The 23,559-nt window shown below is 40.5% G+C and overlaps 1 protein-coding gene across 1 annotated transcript in view; it reads right to left on the bottom strand.

The window, feature by feature from the left end:
- The window catches only part of thsd7aa (thrombospondin, type I, domain containing 7Aa), a 154,341-nt gene that overhangs the window by 10,273 nt on the left and 120,509 nt on the right, over window positions 1-23,559 (bottom strand). Inside the window, exons 21-25 of the mRNA XM_076754016.1 lie at window positions 20,382-20,527; window positions 17,696-17,870; window positions 14,108-14,281; window positions 13,920-14,015; window positions 10,046-10,128 (exon numbers count right to left, since the gene is read on the bottom strand). Coding sequence (XP_076610131.1) covers window positions 10,046-10,128; window positions 13,920-14,015; window positions 14,108-14,281; window positions 17,696-17,870; window positions 20,382-20,527 — 674 coding nt within the window. The remainder of the gene's footprint in view (window positions 1-10,045; window positions 10,129-13,919; window positions 14,016-14,107; window positions 14,282-17,695; window positions 17,871-20,381; window positions 20,528-23,559) is intronic.

The following is a 23,559-nucleotide window of genomic DNA, read 5'->3' as shown; positions in this document are numbered from 1 at the left end:
AAGCCATTCTCCTTTATTTTCATCGGTATGTCTGTTGTTAACAGAATGGGTTGCTGTGACCCTAATCTCAAGCTTATCTCTTCTTATGCTTTTCTTAATTTTTCCACCAGTTCCCAAAATTTTCCTTCTTTGTTCTAGTGTATAGATGTAGTTGTTTTCTTGATGGAGCTCATGGAGGGGTGATAACAGCTTGAGCAACAGTCTTATTGATTAGAAGCATTCTGAGATGAATTTGTAAACTGTATTTAACAGAAAATATTGCTGTAGTTACATTTGCTGTGTTTATTTCATTTTTTAATTTAAAAATCATTTCATTACCATCAACAAGGACTTCAACATTTTTTTAAGTCTAGCACAGACGGTGAGACCTTGAAAGTTCCACAACTGCTGGACCGCTCACACAACAAGACAATTTTTTGTCCCAGACTGATATCACGTCGATGTGCGGGTGAACACACTACACAAGTGATGTCATACAGGGATACTGATCACAAGGTCATTCCAGTTGGCGAGATCTGCAACTGGAGCAAAAGATTGCAATATTCAACAGAAGCTGAACACACTGTATGTGTGTATCTGCTGTTTCTGTCCCTGGTTTTCTGATGCACTCTCACTGAATGTCATTGACTTGTGTTCAAGGTGTTCCAACTACAACCACATCCTGATTTGGCAAACATAAATACCAAAACTGAAATCGACATGGCATCAGGGGCAGCTCACACAAGAGACATGTCTCAGAACTAGACTATCCATCTTGACTGTTCTTCATGGGTTCTATCGACACCAGTAATTAGGACGTGTCCTGGGCAGTCCAAGTCTGACTGGGTACTGTCATGGGTCTCAGGTCTCAGGCAGATGAAAAGTGTAAACTGAGAAGTGCAGGAAAAATGACATGCATTAAGATTTCTTTCAACTGTGGTCATTTGTTAATGAGTGGAGCACCATGTCACCGTTAGTCTTGATTTTCTCTTTCTGTTTTGAGTTCCACTCTACAGACTAAATCCAGCATTCAGGCCATTCAGGCGTGCAAAGCTTCAAGCTTGGGTTGACTTTAGGTTTCGTTATTTTCAAATGTAATTTATCCTAGAAATTTCTCTCAATCTCTTTCTTGTCATTTTTTGTCATTTGTGAGAAAGTCTTTCTTCTTTTTCTAAAGCAAGCACATCACTTCATCTTTGAGAAAAGAATAACAAAATATCACATTTAATCTTAAAGGTGTAGATCTAGGCCAGGTCCTAGTTTTCATTTTAAGTCTGTCTGTTTGGGTCGACTGTATTTTAGCTCATATCTGAGTGTCCTAAGCTCCCTTTCCAGTGTCCTATACTGAATTTTCATAGGTTTTCCATGGGTCCATTTAGGATCCAGTCAACCATTTTTGGATCCATGAAGACCTCTCTTTGATTGGTATAAGTATGGATTCTATGTCAGGGCAAGGTCTAACATCTCAAGAATTTGTCTTGGACAGCTGAATCATGGAAATAGTCATGTATACTGCATTTGGCTTTGTAAACTGTCTTTTGCAGGGTGTTTAGAATCACACTCTTATCCCTTTGGATTTTTTGGGATTTAAAAAAGGGCCCCTGATCTGCTGGTAAGCAATGTACAAAGCAGCATTGGGGCTGTTTGTGTTACTACTGAAATTAAATACATCCATAAATACAGAATCTTTAACATAGCATAAAGCACCTTTGATGAAGCTATGATTTAGCTCTACCATCTCTTTGGAAAATCAACTCAGTAACAGTACTACAGTCTGATGTTGCTGTCTGTTTTGTCAGACAGGGTGTGTATTTGATTGTGTAGGGCAGTGTGTGTGTGTGTGTGTGTGTGTGTGTGTGTGTGTGTGTGTGTGTGTGTATGTGTGTGCAGGAAAACCACCCCTCCTCCACATCGCTGTCTCTAACGTCTCTTTCTCTCATCCCTGACTTTATTCATCACCCTGCAGGGGTCCCCACCTCACCGACAATCTCTGGAGACTAATCGGCCTCAGAAATCCCTGACGTTCTAACAGTTACTGCATATGTCCAACAGCAGCCAGAGCTGGAAATGAACGAATGATCATTCACATCTCCTTAGTGGCAAATAAAACAAAAGAAGTGTGGTTCAGTACTGCGTTATCGTGTGTTTGTGTGTGTGTGTGTGTGTGTGTGTGTGTGTATATATATATATATATGGGGGTTCAGTCTCTTGAGGGTGCTTACCCACACTCCACTCATCCTCCAGACATCTCAAGCTTCTGTCTAGCAACCACGGCTCTGAATCATGCAACCACATGCTAAAACAAACACACACTGTGGTACATAGTGCCTTGTGGCCCATATTTGCACTGTAAAATCATGTAGTTTAAGTACAATTGCCAATACGATAATTCAGACTTGGTACGAAAACCACAACAATCATTTTTTTCAGTGTTTGACTCCAAGTCTGAGGCCATGGTTCTCTGCTGGAAAATGATGGATTGCATCCTTTGGGTTGGGAGTGAGCTACTGTTAGCGAAGGAGCTCAAGTAGGGATGAGCGAGTACACCACTATCTGTATCTGTATCTGTTCAACCACCTAATTATCTGTATCCATATCTGTACTCGGAGTGGGCAGGGCCTAAACCGAAAGTGGGCGTGGGAATGGGTGGGGCTTAAATCGGTCCATTATTTTAAGTCTGAAATTGATATGGATTGATCAGAAGTTGCTATATTTATTGTTTATTTGAAAACTATTTACAGAACAGCCTCAAAATTGAGATTCAAATCAGTGTTTTTGATCACAAAAGTAAGAGGACTATTTACAGAACAAGTTTTTTATGAACTCAGAACATGAATATTCTTAAGTGTATCACCAGCCAAACTAAGGGCAAGCAGACAGTTAAAAAAAAAAAAAAAAAAAGACAGGAGTGGAGGCAGTGACCGACGCGACACGAGCCGTTTTCAGCTCTGTCTTGTCAAATGCACCGCGTACGTTACGAAACAAGTTCACCAAGTAACTTTAAATATCATACAAACCGAAATAGAGGTGAGCTGAAGAAAACCTAAGGAGTACTGAAGAGAGCAACGTGAGCTAGAGACGTGTCTATGTAGGGAGGGGCGGGCGCTGTGTGTGACTGGCCAATCACAGAGCGTGAAGACAGTCAGTTACCCAATGAGGATTTTCCTTCAGCACGAGCACGGATAGTGACGAGTTTTACTCGTATCATGCTCGTACTCGTCAAAAATGCTTTATCCGTACCGGATACTCGTCTGAAACGAGTATTCGGCTCAACCCTAAGCTCAAGTATCTTGAGGTCTTGTTTGCAAGTGAGGGTAAAATGGAGCATGAGACAGACAGTTAGATTGGTGCGGCATCAGTAGTATGGAGGTGCTGCACCAGGCCATTGTGGTGAAGAGAAAGCTGAGCCGGAAGGTTAAGCTTTCAATTTACCAGTCGATCTACGTTCCAACCCTCACCTATGGGCGCAGGCTTTGGGTAGTGACCGAAGGAATGAGATCACAGATACAAGCTGCTTTTTTCCTCCCTAGGGTGGCTGGGCTTATCCTTGGAGATAGGGTGAAGAGCTCAGACATCCGGAAGGAGTTTAGAGTAAAGCCACTGCCCCTTCACATTGAAAGGAGCAAGTTGAGGTGGTTTGGTCATCTGAACAGGATGGGTGCCTTCCCTTGGAGGTTTTTCAGGTATGTCCAACTGGTAGAAGACCCCAGGACAGACCCAGAACATGCTGGAGGGATTATACAGGATTATATTGGCTGCAATGGAATGTGTGGATGGAGTTTAACCCTCCTGTTGTCTTCACGGTCAAAGCTGATTGACTGACAATTTCTCTCTCTATGTAGTCAATTTCATCTTTTTTCCCCATCTTTTCCAATTTTGATGTTTTATTGAATTTATGTACATCCTTGGTCTTCTTGGTCATTAAAAATGAATGGGATTACAAGGAGATTACAATTAGTGTATAAAATAGCGGTGTGTGTGCGTGTGTGTGTGTTTGTGTGTGTGTCTCTAAATTCATTTCTGTGGCAGCACAATGGCTGAGGCTTCAGATTATTTCTTGTACCATGCCACTGATGAGGAGGGGAGAGGAGAAGAAAATGACATTGAAGATGCTTTGAAGAGGAGGTGTCAGAAGATGAGGATGACACAGAGTATGATCCAGACGAAGAGACCACTGATGGGGAACAATCCACTGATGAAGAGGATGCTCCTGCTGTGGTTACATTCCAGTCAAAGAAAGGGACTTTGTCTTGGTGTTAATCCCCACCTGAGAGGAGAGGTCAGCTGTCAGCAGAAAATGTCATCAAGAAGACTCCAGGGTCAAGGTATGCCATATCCTGGGTGGATGACATAAAGTCCTGCTTTGAACTGTTCCTGACAGAGGAAATCAAACAATACTCATGAACATGACCAACTTGGAGGAGAGATGTGTGTACAAAGACACCTGGGAGGAGGTAGACGGAATGGACATTCAAGCCTACGTGGGTATCTCGATTCGGTCCGGTGTCTACAGATCCAAGAATGAATCCACCGTCAGCCTAGAGTCTGTAAGTAAGTAGGAGTCTGCAATCTTCTGAGCCACAATGCCCCTGAAGACTATTCACTGTCCCGGGTGTTGCACTTCGACGACCAGGACACAAGAGAGTGAGAGATGTTCAAACATCACAAGCAAGAGCCACCAGGAAGAGGAAGAGGTGCAAACTGTGTGCACCAAGAGATGTCAAAACCAGCCTTGTGTGCCGCAAATGTAGTGCATCTATTTGCGAAGCACATGTCAAAATCATAACACACTGCCCAACATGTGCATGAAAACATGTGACGTGATAGATTGTGAAGATTTTTTGTAATTATCTTTTTTTTTTGGCTTTTCATTTTTTCAAAAGGACCCAGAGAAACAGAAAATAAGATTTGTTTTTTGCTTGGGCTTGATTTTGTTCATATGCTTTTGTTCTCCACTATATCAGTTTTGATAGGGAACATGGTATTTTGTGTCACTATCTAATCATTTTCAGTGGTTTCAAAACAAACATCCTTGTTAGACATTGAAACTGGGTAATCTGTGAAAAATAGCACAATATGTCCAATATATACAGTATAATGCTCATTGACCACAAATTGGCATGGGTGGGTGTGCGTAGCGGGTCAATGTCAGGCCGTAAATGGAAGTTCAAAACTAGTATTGTTCACAAGAATTTGAGTTTATAAAAAGACGAAACACAATATTAGGTGATAATATATATATATTCATGGATTTATAATCAGCTAGAAGGGAACGGTCAATTTTGACTCAGAAGACAAAAGTAGTTAAAAGAAAACGAAGACAACAGGAGGGTTGAGATATACACATTTTCTTTTACACATTTTTCATGCACCAAAATCCACCAGACTCACTGCACAAGTGTTGTTCTACTGATAGATAGATAGATAGATAGATAGATAGATAGATAGATAGATAGATAGATAGATAGATTTCTGCAAAAATATAACTCACCACTTACTGAGAAATTTGAGCATGTTTCTTCACAACTGTTTGCAGCCGGGGGGTTCTCATTTAAGATAGATTATTATTCATTGCATTAGAATTTCTGTGAAATAATTTCCAAACACAGTCTTTCCAAACACAAGCTTTTGTTGTTCACAGAGTTTCTCTTAGGAAGAACCGAGGTTAGTGTTCTTGGTCAATTTTTGATACTTTGCACTTTGCCATTCTTGATCCTAAAGACACATTTCAGTAACAAAAAAACAATGAGGTTTGAGTTCACAGAGTTCTCAAAGATAAGCAGAGGAGAATCGTTCTTGCCACACCCTCAGGTTTGACTAAAATTATTAGTTTGAAAATGTAAATGGCAGATACTGACTACTAGTGGCAAGGCTACAAGCGATGATGCTCACTGGTTGGTCTGTCCATCCATGCATTTAACACATTGGTACAGAACAAATATCATAAAATGTTCTATAGATATTTATAGGATTAATTCTAATGTTTTCAGTGACTTCATGACCTGTCCTCCAGTAACGTCATCAGGCTACAATTTCCCTGTGCAATCTTAATAAGTACTGTGCCATTCCTGTTCCCTGGAGGAACTGTGCTGCCAGCTTTCTTTACATGCTTGTGGTTTTGACACATTTAGCTTTAGACAGCAATGGTTTAACCATTCAGTAACACTAGTGATTACATTAGTTAAGATTGAGGTAGCTTGGCTTTTTGTATTGGCGTGTACATATACTTGTGTCATCAGTGTACATATGAGTTTCTATCTTGGGGCACACAGATGGCAGATCATTGAAATGGTCACAGTATGCTTAGTTTTAAGAAATAATGAATAATAAACGTAAATACGGGGTTGTAATAACGTACCTGTAAAGTCAACCTATATGATCATTTTTCTGGTGTGGACAAGCTTGTCTTTTGATTTGATGAACACAGATTCAACAAACCCTGTAAAAATTATGTACCATTAATGAAGAAACCCAACCTAGACAGTAATGCATTGACCAACTATAGGCCGGTATCTAACCCTCCATTCATCCGTAAGATACTGGAAAAGATTCAGACTCAGTGCAAATTAACTCCTGTCTTAAAGAAAATAACATCCTGGAAAATTTGTAGTCATTCTTTAGAACTAGCCACATCACTGAAACTGCTAAAATAATCAGTAAAATCCGATTAAATTCTGATGAAAATAAGGTCTCAGTTCTTGTCCTCTTAGACCAAAGTGCAGCATTTGCCACCAATTGACCATCTTAATCAATAGTCTTTAACAGTTGGTTGGTCTATCTGACTGTGTGTTAATCTGATTTAAAACATAAATCAAAGGAAGAAAGTTTTACGTCAGTCTTGGAGATCATGTGTCTGAGAAACAGGACATCTGTTTTGGAGTTGAGCAGAAGTGAGCTGCCTTTGTCCACTTTGTTTTCACTATACATGATGCCATCATTAGAGAGCACAATGTATGTTTCCATAGCTATGCAGATGACACACCACTGTCCATCTCTGCCGAAACAAATGATGCTGCAGCTATAGGCCCCATTACAAACTGTCTTTTGGGAGTAAATGAATGGATGGGCAAACATTTATCAAAGTTAAATCGGGACTAAACTGAAATCCTTCTACTCAGCCCTCAGACCCTCCTTGACAAACATCACCTGGATGACTGAGACCCCCAGGTATTTAACCTCAGTGGGGTCGTTATCACTATCATTGATACCAAATGAGTCATTAGTGCTCCTGGCTGTGTAATGGTGTAGGAGTCGTTAGAGTTGCTGGAGTCGTGGAGGCAATGTGTGAACGACAGTTATTTGAGTTGTCACATGAGGCCAACTGTGAATAGTTGTTAAATCCCCTGGGAGGGGATAAAAGGACAGCATTGTAGGTGGGATATAAGTGATGTCCTCCTCCTCCTCTCTTGAGTGATGATGTCTCAATTTTATGGTTTCTCACCTGAGCCCACGTGACTCCAATGACTCTAACTACTGTTACACAGGCAGGAGCACAAGTGACCCAAGTGGATTCAATGACCATGATAACAACCCCGCAGAGGTTAAAAACCAGACTCCCCACCAGCCATTTAGAACTGAAGACACCCCCTGAATGACAGGTGAAATGTTTTCAAGTTTCTACAACAAAATCCAGTTGTCCTTGATGCCAATGACCTGAATGACTGAGAAGCTTCACATCGGCTGCTGGTTTATAGGAGGTTCCCTAAAACAGCTGAAAGAAAATCAGGGACGTAGCCAGTGTCAATTACACCCCAAAGTTCACGGCCTATAAATGTCAGGTAAGCCAGGTCAATAAATATTAAGGAAGCTTTAAATGTGTCTCTTCAATTAACCTTTAAGATGGTACGACTTTCCTGATACAGGCCTGAAACTATTATCTATTGCACTTTGCCTCGCACTTATGCAATTCTGCAAAAATGTGGTAGTTTACTTGATTTTATGTATTCTGTGTACTCTAATTTGAACTCTATTTTACTATACAATTTCTGTATTCTATTTTCATCCTTATGAGTTTATTTCCCATCTTTTTTACATTAATTTACGTTTTCGATCCCTAATTTTATGTTCATTCTATGTATTTTTTATGTGAAGTAGTGCATTCAATATGTTTGTTGTAAAGTGGTTTGAGTGGCATTTCTTGTGTGAAAGGTGCTATAGAAATAAAGTGTTATCATTCTCCCAATCTGACTATAAAAACAGGGGTAAGTGACAATGAAAAGATCAATTCACTCTTCCGATATGTTATCAATACCAACCCTTCTACAATCATATTGACTTCGGTGACACACTGTCCTCTAGTTTAGTAGTCCACTCCAGGTAAGGGAATTAAGGGTTGATTTTCAAAAAAACACAGGACCTTTTTTTTTTTTTTTTTTTAATTAAACCAATGTCATAAATAGACCCTTCCTGCCTGGTAAATGCCCACATTTTGCCAACCATCCATGCCTCTAATTTGAAAAACAGGTCTTCTGTTAAAAACCTTTCGTCCAAAAGCCCAAGATGAGAAAACCTCACTGGCATCTCAGACACAGTTCCTCCAGACAACATTATGCAACTGTTTTCACAGACAGATGGAAAAAATTCATGAAAAGCAATTGCAGAATTGAAGATGAAGTGCAACATCACATAAAAAAATACTGTAAAAACAACAACAATTTGCAATTGCAATAATATTTTAATGGTTATTAAATGGCCTGTATTTAAGAATAAAAAAAAAAAAATCAGATTTTTCATTTTGTCAGTACTTTTTAATATGTGCCCTGTGACAGTCCATGGTGTTGTTCATGTCACCAAAATCAGCACAAAATTCCACCCTCCCATGAAGGATAAGCCAGTATAGCTAATGGATGGATTTTTCATCTCAGTTTATTCTGAGCTACCCTGTTTGCAAGCTTGAAAGCTGGTTTTCTTACTGTCTTTGTTTTGGTGCTGTGTGTTTCTGAAAAAACAGCAGTAGTTGTTCTTTAGTCTGCAGTGCTTTAGTCCAGGTGTGTTAAGAGAGGATAATGGGAAAGGCTTAACAACAGGTGGCAACACCAAGTAAGACAGATTATAATGTTTTCTTTTATATATTTTTTTCTCTTTTCTACTCCCTTTTTTTTTCTGTTTCTTTAAACAATCCACCTGCGCTGCTTTCATCCCAGCAGGCAGTCTGGGGCTCAATTTGGTCTTCAGCATACCTTCTCTCAGCCATATTGGAGGTCTACAGACACAGCTCCTGGCCTTTGAACTGCTGATTAATTTCAAACACGGTTGAAAGAAGTTGGACAGACAATTTTGTTTTGTGTTTTCACTGGAAAATGAATATTGCACTGTTGTAGCTGCAGTATTACATAGTAATAGTTATGTTAGTTAGTTATGTGCAAATTAACAGTGGTTGTTTTGTTAAATTCCCCAGTATGCTACTGAACAAGCAACCAAAACCAGAACATTTTTCTCTTGGGCCAAAGGTAAAACACCTTATGGAGTCACAAAAGTTAATATTTGGAAAGAAATCTACTTGATCAAAGTGATATGTTTTTTAGTTGCCATAAGCCACCACAAGATGCCATAAGATGCCAAACAATATCAAAAAGATGTGAAGAGACATCAAAAGATTCCAAAGGTGCAAAAAGACACCAAGAGACACCAAGAGACAAGAGATGCTGAAAGATGATAAGAGATGACAAAAGATTCCAAGAGACTGCAAGAAACCCCAAGAGATATCAGAAGACACTAAAAGATACCAAAATACGTCAAGAGAAACGAGACACTAAATGACACTGAGAAATGCAAACAGCCAGAGAGCCAGGTGAAAGCCAGAAGGCCTTGCAGCTGGAATGGCTGCTATCACCATCTGTGAGTTTGAATGGTCCTGTTACTATGGGTGTGTCAAACCTGTTTCCCCACCCCAGGCTGAGGGACACAGTCGCATGAGTTGTTGATTGGTTGAAGCACACATAAATGATTTCTCCATTCTAAGGCTGGTTATCTTGCAGGAGTGCAAAGCTGCAGCACTGTGGATGCGGAAGACTGGATTTGACCCCAGATGTATGCAATATTTGTCATTACTCCATCCGAACCTCACCTCTGTGCACAGGGAGCGTGGCTTGGTGCAGGGCGGGTCACAGGATCGGTCAGCCATCGGCTTGGCTGTCGCTGGGCATCCACCTGTGGAACAAAGGCCAAAAGGTCAAACTCAAGTGTCAGAGGTTAACAGCTGGTGTTTCTAACACTGTAAGATGTAAGAAGCACTTTTAAACCTTTGCTTGAAGTCAATCTATTACAATAACAGAGTCTTAAAAAATAAATTCAATTAAAAAATTCCATGAACAGGAACAATTGGAACTTCCTTAACAGTTTGCTGAGGTGGAGGCAGAGAATGTTACAAGCAGCTCTGTTTTTGTCTCTCTGAAAACAACACTCACTCAACCCATTGCCATGATACTTACTATGGGTAGCTATGATGGAACAATTTGATAATTAGTTCAGTTTGAAAAGAACTAAAAATGTCACTTTTTCCTCCAGACTGATTCAGGCAGTTTTTTAATTCACTCTAATTCACTCTGCCTAAAATCCTAGAGGAATCCTAGATGAATGTTGATTCATAACTATCTTCCCCGTCTCCTCTTTTCACTCAGGCTTCTCTATGTTGGACCATCAGCCATCCTGGAGCCTCACTCGGCGGGCTGTGGGTGTCTCATTCCAGATGATTTGGATCTGAATATTCATCTTCCTGGAGATTCAGCCTCCCCTCCTCTTTCTCTCTGTCTGCCTGTTTCTCTCTCTCTGTTGTGTGCACTTTGTCCCTTTCTCTCTTCCTCTCCCTCCTTTTTTGTGTGGCTCATGTCCTAACTGTTTGGTGATAGGTGAAGTTGCTCAATGCTCTCCCTGATGTGTTCTTCATATATATCTATTCAATTCAATTCAATATTTCTTTATTAGTCCCACGAGGGGAAATTCCAAATTACAGCAGCATCAATAAAGTGGTTAGAGTAGTGTAACAGGTGCATGCAATTAAAAACAAGTATATATATACAAAAGAGTGGGATAAAAACATTCTATCCCATAGTACTTAGTCCAGACTATAATTTTTTGTTGGTCTATTGTGTATACACAACGTCTGCCTGTCCTACGAGAGCTTCTCTGTTGCTCCTCTGGAATTTTCTTAAATTTTCATTTTTTGGTGAATTTTTCCTTATTCCTTATAATTGAGGATCTAAGTATACAGTGTGGTGTATGTTGTACAGATTGACAGACAAAGATTGTAAGGCCCCTTGAGGCAAATTTGTGATTTGTGAAATTGGGCTATGTAAATAAAATTTGACTAGAGTTGATCCTGGACCATGTCATTGGATGAGACATTGGATGAAACAACCAAAAAATCTCATGTTAATCACCTTTCCTAAAGCCTAAAATGTAAAAGTGCATTCTAATGCCAGAACAGAAGCAAAAAAAAACCTTTACACAATCCACTATACTATCCACACTGGATTAGGAAGATGCTCATGCTGCTGCCACTACTGTCAAACCACAGCAAACTGTTTACCACAGTGCCGTTCATTTCATTACTCAAGACAACTATCGCACTCACCACTGTGTGCACATCAAAGTGTTGATTGCTCATTACTGACATCTAGAAGGCATGAACATACTGTACCTGCATTTTCATTAAAAAGGTGACATCTAAATTGTTGACATATTTAGCGTTCATAGTTGAGCTCCAACTGATTCACCAGATCCCATGATCTGGGAGAGCACAGCTTTAAAAGTCCCTCATACCTAATTTGAACTGGGTAATATTGGTTTCCTGGTATGCAAATTACAACTGGAATGAACTTCAAGGTGTATCCTTTGGGAGAATTGTATTGTCTATGGAATAAAGTGCCTGGAGGCAAAGGCAAGAGCTTTCATTTCCACCACTCTGGAATAAATCAATACATTGACAAAAAGAGGCAAGATACTGTTTATGGTAAAGGGGTGTAGATCCCCCTTTACCATAGGTTTTTTTAAACTCATTCAACTCCTGTCTATGAAATCACTATTTTGTCTGCAGTCACTTGGTAGTCAGGTTCATCTGGGGTTTTGCTGAGTTGTAGACTTCATAGGGTAAGGAGTGTGTATTCCCACTGTGGACAAAATAAGCTGGATAATGTAGACAGACAGAACAACTGACACTGATCCAACCACCAGACATTTCAGTGAAAACACATGTCTGCCAAAACACGGTAATATATCAGAGCTTCGTGAATATTTATTAGGTGGCATGCTCGGGGAGAGAGCTATATGTATGAATATTCATGAGAGGAACACCACTGCTTGCAAGGAAATGTTTACAAGAAGGGGAAAGATGCAGTGTACAAATCGGAGCAGCCACACATAGGCACACCATCTGGAGTAGTGGGTGCACTGACACTCCTCATTCACTTAAACTCAGAGCTAACTGTTGTATGCTCACCTAGCTCAGAAATATGAGGTGGCTCCATGTCTGTAAGAGGCAGGAGCTGTAAATAAATTCAGGTGCTATGGCAAGAGGAAGCCATTCTGCCAGACAGCCTTTTTTCAAATGGTATACCAGATGAGAAGTGATGTTTTGTGGAACTGGGAAACAATTCTATCAGAGCTGAGCTTAACCCTGACATCTGACAGATTGCTACAGATTAAAGCCTCATCTGCTTACAGTTTCCTCGAACCTGCTGTTAAGAAAAGCTTGGAGAGCTATCTTGGATGCTGACAGTCTGCAGGAGACAGTTTTAAATAACCTTATCTCCATTATCACCTTGCCACACACAGAACAAGAACTCAAGTGTCAGAGCTGCCTGGTGGCAGCTTAACTCATTTAGGTCACATCCATGATATTAGACTCGAGTCAAAACTACCAACTGGTCCACACAGGCTATCTGAGTATTCACAATGCCAAGTGTCTGATTTTATCATTTGATCTAAAAAAAACTGTCAGACTGAAAACATCTAATTTCACTGGTTCTAAAACCTGTCAAGTGCTCAATTCTACGAACTAACTGGATGAACTGCGAATCTTTTAAAGCAAACAGAAATGGCTGAAAAACAAGACCAAAATTTAAAATGGCATTTTACCTAAAACACTGTACAGAATCTTGTCAGGGGTCAGTTTAGGACAGGCTTATTTTTTTCTTCCTGCTGGTTTAATATTTCTCATCACTGATTTTTGTATTTGTATATTTATTTATTTGTGGCTGTGCCCAGTTGGCTCATTCAATGGTGTCAAAATGAATCAGTCAATTAATCAATCAAAATAATCAATATACTCTGTCAATATATAAGTATAAAAATGTCATTAAACTATCAAAAGTCAGGGTTCATTTAGTAGCTAAATAGCCTAGAATGTTCAGTAAGGTGATGTGTTACTGCGTCTTGTCATCATGTCTAATCAATTATTTGGTTAGTATGTAAAAATTTCCATTCCATTAACAGATGTTTAATGGAGGAGCAAATTATACCAAATTAATATTGTAATAGGCAATACTGGAGAAAGAGTATTAGTTTTTTCTGTTAGTCAAGGTGGAGGTGGTGTGGAGAGTTTTGCTTTTTAAAAAAGAGAAACAAAAGGCTCAGCCCGACACTTAACACCAATAACTGTTACACTGCTCCTTATCAGTCTTGAAAAAGCAAAACAATTTTGAATTTCGAACAGTAGCTTAAAAAAAATGCATGCAGGAGGGTTAAAGATGTTTCAAAAGGAAGGATGAAAACAGCAAAAGCCTAAAGAAACCACAGACAGTGTGCTGAAGATATTCAGTGACTGTCTGCTCTCAAAGTGTGTCAGGGGGTCAACAGTAGTATACTGTGAGTAGAGGTGTCGAAGTCCAAAAGTAAGACCTGCTAATGCTACAGAGCAGTATATGCTTTGTATAACCAGGTCCTTATATGAGTTCATACTCATTAGCTATCAACAATTTAACCCAGAGATATATTATGCTTACCTGTGATATTTAGTCCATCTGAGCGCTGACACCAGACTTGGCGAGATGAACCCCTCCATGGTCCAGTCCTCCACTTGTATTCAAAACATTGGCCGTCTGCAGGAAGAGCAAAGCTTTAATAACAGTGTAGCTGTATAATACAACAACTGTACTCCTATAATACACCTCTGTGAATCTGCCAGACTGACCTGTACATGGCCGAGCCTCCAGCTCCTGTTCTGGACACTGCAACAGGTTTTCTGGATCCTGGGCCACCACAGCTCGGGATCGGACCTGGACTGAGCCAAAACCCAGGTCATCCCCGCTCACGCAGCTTAGCTGGCATGGACTCCAAACAGTCCAGTCTGTCAGGTAGCACTCTCCTACAGAACATACAGGGAGTTCAGCAACCAAAGCTAAAAATCACAGTGCTGCATGGCCGTTTTGACCAACATAAACAAATAAATGCCAGCCTGTTCTCAGTCCGTCTCATACAGATGTGCAAGGTACCTTCGAACATTATCATGTGATTAATGTTGTAGACGGTTGCAGTATGGTTACGTTTCAGCACCAAAGCTACTTATTAAGGCTGAGGAAAAGATCATTTACTTTTGGTTTCTCTTTTTGTTTCTCACAGAAGGCAAACCTCATTTTGCTGGGCCATGTGTTTGTTTGACCCATCCATCCAATCTACCGTCCTCCCTTTATGGACTTGCTTGCTGTTTACACTACTTCACTTTGCTGTGTTTAATATTGATGTGAATGGATTTAGTGGAATTGGTTGGTTTGTCTGATACAGACACTTAAGGATAGTTTGTGCATCTGTACGAGACAAAGAACAGTGTGACAAAGTGTCGGTGTTTGACGCCCTGAGAATGAGACTGGGCTATAAATGCCGGTAGCTAATAAAGGCCAGGCAAGAAAAAACATTGACATGAGGTGGAATTAACTGTACTTTCACTAACGCATTCAATTTGCATCTACCTTGCTCATTGTTAACCTGTCATCAGCAAAACACAACAAGGTAGATTGTAAACTTGGGACAATGTAAATAGTATTATGATTACAAAAAAAAAACAAAAAACAAAAAAAACTCAAAACTCGAAGACTGAGATGTGGCTGAAAGCACAGGAAAACACTTAGTAGACTTTTAATGAAAAAAAAAACAAAACTGTCCCAGAAGCATTAGTTTGTCATTATCTTAACAGAAATAAAAAAAACGCCAAAGAATAAGGTGATTGTAGAAAATTAGTGAATGAAAACAGTATACTGTTAAAATGTCAAACAGCTGCAGAGGGATGAATATGACATGATTCCTTATAATATATTATTATTTATGGACTGTTGTGGGCATGAACATTCCACTGAATTTATCAAGACAACAGATAAAGAGGGAGGAATTGTTGAGTTTATATTCATGATGAAATAAAACAAGCACATCAGGAAACAAGGAGGCTTAGTAAAATATCATAGAACATGCTTTCATAAAACAGATTGATTGGAAGTCAAACTACAAGGAAGATTTGAAAACTAAGGCAAAACAGGAAAACTGAATAATATTAGATCTTTTAAACTCGTCTAATCTTTCTGAGTTTTAGAAGAATATGACGTGTTGCATTCAGGTACAGGTATCCATTCAAATGTCAACTTCATTCATTGACTTTGAGAGGTTTGCTGGAAATAGAGCAATGACACAAACTCAAAGGAAATCAAAATCAAAACACCTACTCTCAGATTATTTCCCACCAAAATTCTGATCTTTTTCTCATGATCACCTGCCTTGAGGCATGAGCTCAGCAGAGAGAGGATTCTCTGTTAAATAGGTCACACTGCTCATGCACATTTCTACACATTCAATTAATCAACAAGACACCCATCCCCTACTCAAAAAAAGAAATCTGGTAATTAAGAATAGAAGTGTATAATCACATTCTCTGTCTCACTTCTGTTAAAGTAGGTTTCCAAGTGAATGGTTTTGTAGAAGTCAGAATTTGATCATAATGCCTCTTGGGCACCTCCCCTCGGAGGTTTTCCAGACACATCTAAATGATCAGAGATTGGTAGGTATAATCAGAACACACTGTAGGGATTACATGTCTTATCTAGCCTGGTAATACCTTGGGATCTCGGGAAAATGTTGGAAGGGAGAGGGACGCCTTGACTACCTTGTTTAGCCTGCTGCCACTGCACCCGGTCCCAGATAAGTGGAATAAAATGGATGGATGATTGGAGAATGGACACAAACAGGAATCAGATCTCCACTAAGCTAATTAATTTGATTATGGGCTGACTGGACCCACACAATCCAAACCGGAGTAGTCAGAGTAAGTGTATACAGGTACACACATGCTTGATCAACCACTGTACACAAACTGCAGCTTCTGTATCCAAAGCCACAACTTTCTTTTTTCAGCAAGTTGGTAGCAACTGAAAGGCTTTCAGTAAGGTACAATAACGCCTGACTGCCACAAACATCCATCTTCAGTGCTGTAATAGCGTACCCAGCCTTCCTCCTGTTAACATTAGTGTAGCAATGTGCGGCACACTCTAGAGCTCTTGAAGCTCCTGCAATCAAAAACACTCAACAGTAATTGCTTCAACTGTTCGGTCTTTTTTGTTGTTGGGAAAACTGTTAGGACCCACAGTTTCCTTCTTTGCCTTTGTGTCTTGTGTTTCCCCTCTCCCTCTGTCTCTTGTCTGTCTCTCCCGTGTCTGTGTAGTGTTCATGTGTAGTGTTCGTGGGGCATGGTTGACAGGTCGGGCTCAATCCCCTCCTCCCAGAGTGCAGCTGCATTAAATCATTCCATCAAGGCTCACCTGCCATCACAGTATATAAACCCTGGCTTTCCACTCAGTATTCGTTGAATCACCTGTTCATCTCCACGGTGCCTTGCCCTCGCCTGTCCTCGTTCCTGCCCTGTCACTCTGCATCCTGGAAGGAAACTGGAACAACACCCGTCCAGCTTCCCTCACTTCAAGATCAACCCAAACTCTGAAATCTCTTGACTGCCTTAGTCTGTCTGACAATAAGGAAGATTAAAAGACATTAAACCTTTCCCGGTCTCTGTCCTCTCTGCTTGAAGTGTGGCATTTGGGTCCTGTTTTCAATTAAATTTAACAAAAACCTGGTCAAATTTTGGTGGTACTTGTGATCAACACACTGAATACTGTCAAATTTTTACGTTATATATCCAGTTGAATGTCTAACCAGTAGACACGTCAACTGGCTAACCCCAATTTTAACCCTGAACTGGTCACCTCAACCAATTTTAGAATTGGGTTGAATTTCTGTCAGATTGGTTGAGGAGATGCAGTTTTAAGAGGCGCAGATTTGGGAGGGTCAGGATATTCCTTCATCTTTAGCTCATAGTATTGTCATTGGAGAATATCTATGGCGGTTTTGTGTTTACATTCTGTGTGAGTTCACGTTGTGACTTGTCGATTGAACCATGAGTGTTTATAGGTTGACTGAAATAGCTGGGTACCGTATATTATTCACAAGTCCCATGGCATCAAGCCAAATTCTGAGATCTGGAAGAACGTGATATCACTGAAGTAAACAGCAAACATGAGCAGTAAACAAAGTATCCGTTCGGCTGAGATTATCGAAACCTTTATTTCGAGGTGAAACTGAAACTGAAATAACCCAAAATGTCAGTGATAATAACCACAGGTAAACTGTGGGTCGGAAGTTGAGGTTTTGTTGTTCGGTTAGGGGATTGTTGCAGCGATCATACCTTATAAACTTCCATTCCGCTAGCAATTTCACTACTATCACTGTTGGGACACATTCTTACCTGGACAGGGTACAGTACAGGGTTCCTGCAGAATGATGTGTGTATCTCCATCCACTGAGGGCTCCAGATCTCCACACAGCTCATCATCCACCAGGCTGCTGTCCTTCTGACCTGAACCATCTGACACAAAGCACGACACATTCCTGAAGCGCAGGCCTTCTCCACACCTGGCCCCCTGATAGAACAGAAAATAAAAGCATGTACGGGTCAAACATATTTAGGGTATATTCAACTCATGTAGCAAATGCTATTTTGAAGAGCTAGATGGCTGTTTAAACAAAATCCTACAAGGAATTTTTTTCTTAGCTCGCTGTCATTGATTTTTGGTGAGAAAAACAGATGATGAGCTTCTGTTCATGGTGAAAAAACAAAGCAAAAACAAAACAAACAAGAAATTCTCTTCTCAGAAGTCCAGCAGCATTTCAAAGAACTAAGACGCTTCGGGCAAGGAGAACGAGCAAGTAAAAACAATCCCATGACTTTTGCCCTATTACCACTCTCAGGACAACTGATTGATGGTGCTTTAAGTGACCAGTCACACCACAAGGGGAAACAGCAAATCTCATTTGCACCTCCACACACTGATGCTTCGTGATATAGTGACCACTTGTCTGTCACGTGAGACAGTGAACATGACAGCTTTCAACATTTTGGACAATCTTGCTCTCCATCGCTTTGAATGTCAGCACTGTCAAGATGGTTTGCAATGGATCACCTGCACAACTTTTCATCTCAACATTCACCAAAGGCTGACTGAAAGCACTGTAGAAACATTCTTTGCCTCTTTGAGCTGTGTTTGAAATAAGTGAGCTTACCAGATCTCTGTCGACCTCCTTATCTGTACTTCAGGCTCCGGGCTACATTAGACGCTGCTAGTCTAACACACCTGAGCAGTCGAGTGAATAAAGTCAAATTGCATTAAAGGTTATATAGCTGTATAATTTTGACAAGGGAGGACAATGTGAGATGAAATGTCTAGTTCTGCTGCATTTTTTGTGATCCTTTTTTTTTTTTGTTTTTGTTTTTGTTTTTGTTTTTAAACTATCCATTGTGAGTCTGTCAACACCACATGTTACATTATTCAAGGTTACACAGTTCTACGGTATGGTATGTTATGGCTGCTAGGCATTTCTGCCTACCACACCTCCAACGGTGCCATTGTGCCAGCTGCAGGGTCTTCACCCTTCACTAATGTTTCACTCCTTCAATCCCACATCTCAAGGTGGTGGAATAGCGGTGGGGACATCTCCCTGTCATTCCTTTCAGGTGGCCAAGGATCCTTGCTTTCCCCAGACTTTATCCTTTCTTTGGAGCCAGAGTCAAAAGCTCCCTTGCTCTCCCTACTCTGCCAGGTCTTTAAGAGCATTCCTCAGCTTGGGGCCTGTGATACCTAGATACTTCAGGAAGGCCTGGGTGGATGTTCCTGTGTATTCTCTGCAGGCAATTTCGGCAGGATAGCTGAGTGCCTGACAAACTGGATCAGCTGCTGTGATGTTTCCAGGCAGTCCGAGCTCGCCTCCAGCCTGAGTTACTCCACGAATTCAGCTAGCTTACACAGGACCTGGTCATGGCACCATCCGCACCATCCCTGCCTCAGTGTTCCCTCCACCCAGAGGGGATGTGCTGCAAACTGGGTATCTGGGAGTTGTAGAGTTGGCATGTCTCCTCTGAGCTGTACCAGATGAACATGTTCTGGGGACTTGGAAGCATATCATACATGGTCCTGAAAAGGATTCTCAGCCTTACTCCCAGGCTGTCAATCTCCTTTTTTCTCTTGGCTCACCGCTCTGATTTTAAAGCACCCATCTTTACAACTTCAGAAATCACCAGTTCTTTCTTTCCCTTCTTTGTGGCTGTGGACCATATCTTAGATACTATTCCTAATCATGCAGTGATCCAGCAAGCTCCTGGTGTTTGAGATGACTGATTGCCTGGTCCACTGTCTGTGCCATATTCCACTTGCGTCCTGAATGAACTTGGGCCTCAGTGTTTTGGAGAGAAAGGGGAGGACTTAAAACAATATGTTGACTGTACCAGTTTGACCAGGATAATCAAATGCTTTAGCAAACAGAAACTTACGTGAACAGTTTAAAGGGCTCTATAGTCACATAAAAACTCCACACATAGTGGTTTCAAAGGATTTTCCTAAAAAATTATGTATAGACTCAAACAAAAGTAATGCCTCTCATTCATCAATTGTGACCAACTACAAGTGTGTTGCGGTGTTTTTATTTGCCCTCCATCTGTATTTTTGTATCTTCTTATTTGGGGCAACGTTTGGGTGGTGGGTGTGCAGCCCCCAGGCAATAACAGTATACAGTTGAGGTCAGGACTTTCTAAAAAGGTAGCAACCAGGTGCCAGACCATAAGCAGCATGCATCCAAAAACAAGCTACGTAAATGATTCACACATCCTCAAAAAATGGCAATATCACAAGGCGAAATGCCAAGAGGACAAAGCTTGTTCCAAAACATGGTGAATCCGGGGTTGCATTTTTTTCATCTGCAGCACTGAAGGAGAAGATGAAGAAATGTTTCCTTTTGGACAGGTAGGTGCTGGTGTTACCTTAGAAAGATTGCTGCTTTTCCATGACAACAAATACAACGTTCCTTCAAAAGTAGCTTGCAGTGTACATACAAGTGTACTGTCAGTCTTCTGACAGACAGTAGGATGGAGGCTGACTGACCTCAGACTTGCAATCAGACCAGGCGCTGTATCTCCAGCTGTAGCAAGGCTTCACCAGGCAGGGCTTCCACTGTTCCATCTGGGACGGACATGGCCTTCCATCACCCTGGGGAGCCTGAATCACTGTCCGCCTTCTCCACAGCTTGCCTACAGAAAATCAGATAACAAGAAGGAAAAAAAAAAAAAGATTTATTCATGAGAACGTTGACTGGAATGCTGAAATGACCTGTCCATAGTCTGAGCCACGTTAAGATCAGGAAGACAGTCAGGCCAGAGCAGCTAGAAAAGTGTGGATGGGTAAAAAAATTTGAATATGGTATTGTCTGTCAAGGTCACCTCTGGGCCTTTCACTGGAGCTACCGTGTGTTCTCACTTCAAATGATGGCCAGCATGATTAAATGAAGGCCAGTCCCTAAAAAAGCCCAGGTTGACAGAAGAGTCTAATTGTTACAGATTTCGCCGTAATGTCAGCAGACCATTATCAATGCTGATGGACACAACACCTATGGCCTAAGCAACTTCTGTAAAAATAATCAATGAATGAAAGCAGGATTTCTGTTAGAAATAAACATATACCACAGCAAATTTATCAAGACAACAGGTAAAGATGGAGGAAGGGTTGCATTAACAGCAATAGCAAATTAAAATAGGAGCACATCAGGGAACAGGGAGACCAAAATATGTTAAATATACTGTGGGAATTAGAAATGAACATCTAGCTCTGGAAAAGAAAATCGTTCATAAAGAGCGTGCTTTGACAAATTGCTCTGCTACTTTGAAAGACTGATATTGTCCCTAAAATGAATGCCTTCCGGTCTCTGTTAATCCAACAATGTGCAGTTATGCACACGCTGTTCAACACCTGAACATTTAACTTTCCTGCAAACAAGGTAAATGTTGCGCACAGGTTATGCCCCATTAGACAGCATCATGACATTGACTTCCACTGTAATGGCTCCTGAGGGGTAGCTTTGCTAGCTACTACACAGCTGGAGGAATTTCTCAACTAACTGAATTTTCCAAGGAATAAAGTTGAATTCCCATGTCTTTTTCTCAGTGTCATAATCTAACATATTCTCCTCTCTTTCAGATGACTTCATCTTGAGTTCAGTTCTGGGGCTTTATCATACTCCCTGTAGCCCTTTGAATATTCATGTTTCTTTGTTGTCTTAAAATTGAACAAGTCACTGTGTAGGTTGGAGGATATGAGTGGGGAGGAAGGCAGGAGTGCCCATACCAAATTCACTCTGCATTTTAACAAAGAGCCCCAAGGGAGGGATGTGACAAAATTCTCAATTATCTGCTGTCTCAAAGGAAATGCATGTGGGTTTTGCCCATCGTACCACCAAAAACAAGTACTACACATGACACAAAATCAAAAAGTAGGTCTCAAAAATCAGAGCTTTGTACGTTTAAAGGTACATTAAATATTTCAGCGTTCATTCTTTTACAGTATCTTAGTGTGTGCTTTTGAAATGGAGATAATAACTGTAAAAGGTTTGATGTACTTAAAAAGGTCAAAGGACAGAGAGCTCAGTAACTCCTAGCCTTCAAATACATGTAGGATTAATTGATATAATCTCCAGTGTTGTTATTACCAAGCTCTGTAAAACTCCACTTAATGTTGAACACTATCAGGAACAAGTCCCTTGGTGAAGGTTCCCCTGCAGCAGGTCTCACCAGCTGCCAGCAAAACAACTAATGTGCATGAACCACAGAGGGAGCTTCCATATCCTCTGTGAATAAGCACCATGAAAGAACCACTCACAAGAACAGATTTGATCCTAAGCAGCTCATACGAGTGATTTATCTTGATCTTGTTGCATTCACTAATTTTATTCTATTTCGAACAAACAAAAATCAGTAGCGGTCCTGGCTTGTTGAACTGGTCCTGTACAGTGTCTGCTTTCCTCCAATGTGGGAAAAGTATATAAATGAAATACACTATATAGAGAAGCCTGACTAGGGTGGCTAGGAAAGATATAGCAGGCAGACTTGTCCTGCTTTAACACAGGTGATTTATCTACGAAGAAGGCATAGTGAAAACACGTGTAACTTAAAAAATGTACAAAACAAAAAGAAACAATGAACATGAACATGAACATGAACATGAACAGTGAACTAAACTGAACAAAACTCAACTCATAATAATGCAACTTTACATCACATGTACACAGCCACATTCAACCCTCATTAACAGCTTAAAAGCAACTGCTTAAAAAGCCCTTTCCATCACTGATGATGTCACCCAGTGATAAATACAGGAAGTGTTCAGGCACCCCATCCTCTTGTCCCTGGCAGGGGGACACAGCTAAGCCAGTCTGTCCAAGTTCAAAAATACACTTACCAACACCTCCAAAGCTCAGTAATTAACATATTATATTTAGTTTAATCTATGCAGAAAAAGAAAAGTAAATACAAGTCTGTGGTTTTAGGGGGAGTTTCATGCTGTTACAATGTCTTGGCAACCAGTTTTATTTAAATCCTGCATGCTGTATTTAAGTAGTATCTTAAAGCTGCATTACATGTTTTGGCCAACAATTCCCCCTTAGACATCCAGCAGACACACAGCAACATTAACATTCATTTGCAGTAGTGTATCTGCCCCAAATAGTCCAATATTCAATCTTCCTCTAGCTTTGTTTTTCTCTCCACCAGCTCCTAAAACAACGTCTGTCTCTTTAGCTGCCAAACACACCTCTTTTCACCATGTTTGATGCTATGCAGGTAGTGAGTAGTGGTTAAATAAGCTTCCTGCTGCATCTAGAAATGGGGTTCATGTGAGCAGTGAGACTGACCTATATCGTAAATACACTGTAAAACCTAAACAATAAGCTTAAAGAGGCATTTGTCAAGACAAATGACCCATTTCTCATTACATATTGCCATTTGATCCAATGTTTTCTTGAAATTATTTTTAAATGGATCTTAAAATAACAGTGCTTGGTGAAGTGAACACATTAACAATGGAGGATGTGGCCTTCAAGAGACAAAATAAAAACTGGCAGGCTAAATGCCTCTCTCACCCCGGATGAAAAAAACTGCCGCACAGAGTGAATCTGGGTCCCAGATTTTGAAGTAAAGTTCACTTTCTCCAACATTGGTGCTATTTTGTTCTCTGGTTGCTCTGCAGAAGATGCTAGCTCCTTCCACCCACAAACGAGTCATCACCCTCCATT

Source organism: Chaetodon auriga, chromosome 17 (assembly GCF_051107435.1).
Source record: "Chaetodon auriga isolate fChaAug3 chromosome 17, fChaAug3.hap1, whole genome shotgun sequence".
Taxonomy (NCBI): Eukaryota; Metazoa; Chordata; class Actinopteri; order Chaetodontiformes; family Chaetodontidae; genus Chaetodon; species Chaetodon auriga.
The sequence above is the reverse complement of the archived record's forward strand: the minus strand, read 5'-3'. Positions and strand labels throughout refer to the sequence as shown.